At 34.8% G+C, this 6125-nt stretch overlaps 1 protein-coding gene across 1 annotated transcript; it reads right to left on the reverse strand.

Annotated features, from left to right (window-relative positions):
* Nucleotides 1-5116: 5116 nt before the first annotated feature.
* zgc:194392 lies at nt 5117-6121 on the reverse strand. Its single transcript, NM_001128802.1, is given in 2 exon segments — nt 5117-5280; nt 5782-6121. Coding segments are annotated over 2 exon segments (429 nt in total). The 5' UTR covers nt 6079-6121; the 3' UTR covers nt 5117-5148.
* Between the last annotated feature and the right edge of the window lie 4 nt (nt 6122-6125).

Below are 6125 nucleotides of genomic sequence, written 5' to 3' on the forward strand. Positions count from 1 at the left end.
AGACGAATCGATTCAACTCTCCGTCCTCCATTCCCAGAATTTCCTGTTCACGGCAGTACAAGGACGGCAGCGCGAGGTAAATAAAACAAGTATTTTTATGACGTTATGTACATAGAAGTGTTTGTTTAGGTTTTTGTTTATATCTGATGTTTGTACCTATTTTTAACAATTACACCCTTTTCACAACACTGTTATGACGCGTTTAACGATCATCAGGATCTAAAATCCTTGAGTTTTTTATATGATTTTTTTTTATAAAATAACATTTATTTGTATCTACGTATGCATTATATAATATGATTACATGTGCGAGGTGTTTCAAACAGTGTCTATGGTCATGAGTAAATTAGAAGTTATTCTCTCTTCTTGCTGGCGTTATCAGTTTCACACAATATTTTTATTTTTCTAATTGTCGAGACAACACCATCGTAAAGTTTTCATTTTATTTGAGCAAAGAAGATTGTAAAAAAATGTGTTGTACTTTCCCATTCACTGTGCTGAAATGTAAAAAGGGACCATAACAGTACATCAACCATATTATGTTATCTTTCACTTTATTTAGGACTAATGATGGGTTAAGACATGTACTTTAATCAAAAACTAACCTTAGGGGTAGTTAACCCAAACGTTACATTTACTTACTATTTAATGAGTGACACAGAATTTAAATATGTACACTGAACTGCAAATAATCTTTACTTCAAAGTCTATACTGCCTGCACATATATTTAAGCCTTTCCCCTCTGCGCTTTAATTATTATCACTATAAATGATCACAATCTCCCATATGATCTGATGATAGTACTTTTGTTTGATAGTAATGTATAGTCTGTATGGTATCTGTAAATGTTTAGTGTGTGAAATTGTTGGACAACCACTACACACACATTAAACAGGAAAATAAACATGTCTATAGCTTACTAAAAGCCTTTCTGTCTGTTTATATATTTTATATAAATGCAGAGCAGCAAGACCCATGGGATTTCATCAGCCACTCACCATCAGAGTCCTCAGTGGAAGCTGAGAAGAGCAGAAGAGGAAGCCAAGCAAGAGATGCCAGAAAAAAAGGGTGAAGGAAATAATGTGTTATTTTGCTGTTTGAGTATAGGCAGGCGCAGTGGGTAGCACAATCGCCTCACAGCAAGAAGGTCGCTGGTTCGAGCCTCGGCTGGGTCAGTTGGCATTTCTGTGTGGAGTTTGCATGTTCTCCCCATGTTAGCGTGGGTTTCCTCCGGGTGCTCCCACAAGTCCAAAAATATGTGGTGACATTGGGTAAGGTAAAATTGTCCGTAGTGTATGTGTGTGAATGAGTATGTATGGATGTTTCCCAGTGATGGGTTGCAGCTGGGTGGCAACACGGTGGCACAGTAGGTAGTGCTGTTTCCTCACATCAAGAAGGTTTCTGCATGGAGTTCTCCCTGCGTTCGCGTGGGTTTCCTCCGGGTGCTCCGGTTTCCCTCACAGTCCAAAGACATGCGGTACAGGTGAATTGGGTAGACTAAATTGTCCGTAGTGAATGCGTGTGAGTGAGTGTGTATGGATGTTTCCCAGAGATGGGTTGCAGCTGGAAGGGCATCCACTGCGTAAAACATATGCTGGATAAGATGGTGGTTTATTCCACTGTGGCGACCCTAAATTAACAAAAGGACAAAGCCGAAGAGAAAATGAATGAGTATAGGCAATGATAGACAAGACAATGTTTGATTAATATGAAGTCTTTTAAAATGCTTATTTATTAAAATAAAGGTTACAAAGTAAAGAAGAAATATATTGTGTGTTTGTATATTTATTTCACTGCCTTTAAGATTTTACATTGTAAACTAAAGGGAACAAGGGGGGAACAAATGTTGTATTTACCCTTTAACTACAGGTAACAAGAGAGGAACAAAGCTTCACTTTAATTTACAACCCTCAAATGTGGTATTTACCCTGTAAGTACAGGGAACAAGGAGGTAACAAGAGAGGAACAAAGCTTCACTTTAATTTACAACCCTCAAATGTGGTATTTACCCTGTAAGTACAGGGAACAAGGAGGTAACAAGAGAGGAACAAAGCTTCACTTTAATTTACAACCCTCAAATGTGGTATTTACCCTGTAAGTACAGGGAACAAGGAGGTAACAAGAGAGGAACAAAGCTTCACTTTAATTTACAACCCTCAAATGTGGTATTTACCCTGTAAGTACAGGTAACAAGGAGGTAACAAGAGAGGAACAAAGCTTCACTTTAATTTACAACCCTCAAATGTGGTATTTACCCTGTAAGTACAGGTAACAAGGAGGTAACAAGAGAGGAACAAAGCTTCACTTTAATTTACAACCCTCAAATGTGGTATTTACCCTGTAAGTACAGGGAACAAGGGAGGAACAAAGCTTCACTTTAATTTACAACCCTCAAATGTGGTATTTACCCTGTAAGTACAGGGAACAAGGAGGGAACAAATACTGTATTTACCCTTTAACTACAGGGAACAAAGAGGGAAGAAGCTGAACTTTAACATACTAGTGTATACTTGAACACTAAGAACAGAGTAAACTACAGCAGCAGTTTTTATTGAATGAAGACCAAATTACTAGATTTTTCTATAAAGCATCAGCTATACATTTACTGAAATGCAACAGTTAGCCCCCCTGTGCAACAGCAGTAAAGATGCGAGCCTGTTTTAATCTGCATTGAACCCTGACGGTAGGCCTATGTCATGCAAAGTTATTTGTTGATAGTGAGTTATGGAGACATTGATGGCTTTGGTGAGATCGACGAGTAAACATAAGGTAAGTAGTGTATGGAAATATATTTTATATTGAATTGCAGATTTAAAATACATACAGTATACAATAAGGGTTCATAATTTCACAGGTTGTAAACCTTTTATTCATTAAACACCCCATATAAAACCCAAGCACTGAATAAGAGTACTAATGTACTCACGCAGGTGCATATACAGTACATTTGCAGATAGCAATAGGTTGTCACCATCCTTGCATAATTCTTTATATGTATACAATACTTGAAGAAATGTACATCGTAAACTTAATATACTTCTTTGCGTGATGGATATCTTATTGTTACTCCCCTTTTACGCAAACATTATGGTTTGTTCTTTTGCAATTTAAAGAAAAGTACAACCTTATTTCACTGTACTTACGCGGTACCTTTCATGCTGAATATCTGGTTGTTATCCCCTTATTACCCGAGCATTACAGTTTGTTCCCTTATACTTACGTAAACGTTATTTATACTTACACTATAGGTACAGAAATGTACACCGTTATTTCACTGTACTTACGCGGTCATTTTCGTGATGAACATCTGGTTGTTACCCCCTTTTTACCCAAGCATTACGGTTTGTTCCCTTATACCTACACATAAGTTCATTATACTTACACAGTACGTACAGAAAAGTACACTGTAATTTCACTGTACTTACGCGGTACTTTGCGGGTTGTAAAAGAAAGCGTTACCCTGATTTTTAACATCCATCCCTTGGTTAAACAACAACATTTACTTTACAAATGACTGAAACTTATCTGGTGGCTTTCAATGCTAAAAGTTCCAGCAAGACACTACGGCATGTTGCGGTGAATGTAGATCGTATGCGCTTTTTTTCTGTTGGCTGCATAGCTACAGTATGTGTAGATCTTAAACATGAAAGCAATGAGGTGTGTTGCATAAGTGGTGAATCTGAGGTAGTGATGAAATGACTGGAAATGAAGCTGTGGGGAAATCCCTGGCATGGCGATGTGGATTAATTAATTAGTAAAGATGGAACAACCTAGAAAAACATCAAACAAGAAAGAGAGGAAAACTGTTTGTGTGGTGAGGAAACCAGATGGTGCCTTGAAAAGGCTACCCCATTTGTCTTGTGTATCTGGATTTAATAAATGTGACACCCAGACCATCTTTTATTCAATTATAATAAAAGTAATTATCATAAATATTTAATTTAAAACGATAAAAATGTTTTTAGAAAAACTTGCTACCTCTGAGCTTTTTTTCAGTAATACTATTATAATAAAAACAATAATTTTGTAATAATATATTAAATAAAAGTATTGCATTATTAAAGTAAAACAGTTATTATTGATTGTATTCTTAATATTTTTAATCTAGTCTAGTAAGTGTTATTAATTGCATAATGTATTAGCTTTAAACTATAGGTTTATATCAACAATTAAATAAAAAAGATATTTTGCCCATTATAATAAACAGATATCTCCGTCTATCAATACAAGTTCATTTTGTTCATGTCGTTCCTGTTGTCCTACACAATACTGTCTCCTATTGGTGAACAAGTAGAAGTAATTCTATAAGGCTTTAAAAAATATTTTAACAAGCATCCCATGTCCAATTTAATGGTTCATCTCATTTGCACAACAGTGTGAATACACATTAAAGCTACATTTTGTGTTTGTAAAAAGTGTACATCATGTTAAATAAAACAATTTCTTCACAAGTATAATTACAAAATAAAAACATGCAGATTCATATCACACTTTTGAAGTACACATATGCTTATTCAATGTATTTACAACATTCAGAATAATTATGAATATCTGAATGTTGAGAAACAATGAAATAATCTCTAATAAAATACCACATAACCTTAATTCTGTCTCTTTATATATGTGTCCTGTCTTAGTTTGTCCTTTAACCGAGTGTACTACATTTGAAAGAAAAAAAAGGGAAAGAAAAAAAACACTCTCAGCTCACTAAACACCCACGAAACTATTCTAATTTTTTAACCCTTCCTATTAACCATCCATAATTTCTCGGTTTATTATCAGAAGAATATTCATTCATTTTCCTTCAGCTTCCATTATTTATCAGGGGTCGCTACAGTGGAATGAACCACCAACTTATCCAGCATATGTTTTACACAGATGCCTGTCCAGCTGCAATCCAGTGCTGGGAAACATCAGAATAATATGTGCACTCATATTAGTACTCCATCACAGCACCTTTAACTTGTTAAAAGCAAAATGTATCTCAAATTTAGTCTCTAATCTGTTATTCTCATTTAAGAAAATGACACATAAATAAACATACATCCAATGCACTTTTAAATTAAGAGTTGCATATCATGGCTGTAAAAATCCAGTGATGGGCAATTGCACTCTTCCTGATGTAACACGCCATCTGGAGACACATGTTAGACCTGAGCTCTGGCTCTTTGAACTTCTGGCACGACAGAGACACCTAAAGGCATTGAATAGGCTGTGCTCAAATTCTGCAGTCCAACCACTAGACACTTCCAGCTGTAACGAAAAGCTTTTCGCACATTCTGCAAAAAAATAATTAAAATAAGTAGAATTAAAATAAGTACAAAACATTGTTTAATGTACTTAAAGTGTATTGTAATTAATAAAAAATATTTTACATTTAAGAAATGTAAATATGTAATATGTATAGGCTATTCAATCTTTGGCATTGCTATCAAAAAGTTTTTTTTTTCAGTCTTTTTTTCTATTTAAAGACACTGGATAATATTGTGTAGTTCAAGAAATTGTGTTGTTCATTTTTTTTAAGAAATGTGTTCTTCAATAAAATCAGGAATATATATATATATATATATATATATATATATATATATATATATATATATATATGTATGTATTCCTGATTTTATTGAATTATTGATATATATATATATATATATATATATATATATATATATATATATATACATATTCACACACACATACTCGGTCTTCGTGCCTTGTTAGGCCACATTTAGCATTTTTGTCTTGTGTTAACAGTCATACAAACAAATAATTTTACGTACTTTTCTTAACTTTTTGTATTTGTCTTGTTTGTTCTTGCTATTGTCATCTCGTGGTTGGTCAGATATATCATCTTCTACCAGCGGCTCGTATTTCTCTTGTAGAAAAGCGATGTGCACTTGTTTGGCGGACTTTTCTTTCTTGTTGACGGACTTCAGTGACTGATCCAGCACATGCGACTGATCCTGAGCCTTGACTCCTTCCACAGGTGGCTGATCGCCCTTAGTAGCTACAATTTTACATTTGTCCCCCTTTTTGTTCTTTGATCTCCGCTTGTATTTGACACGTTTGCGAGGCATTTTCTTCACAACTTAAAAACGTCCATTGGAATCTGAATGAGTCAGGT

The sequence above is a fragment of the Danio rerio genome, chromosome 17 (assembly GCF_049306965.1).
Source record: "Danio rerio strain Tuebingen ecotype United States chromosome 17, GRCz12tu, whole genome shotgun sequence".
Taxonomy (NCBI): Eukaryota; Metazoa; Chordata; class Actinopteri; order Cypriniformes; family Danionidae; genus Danio; species Danio rerio.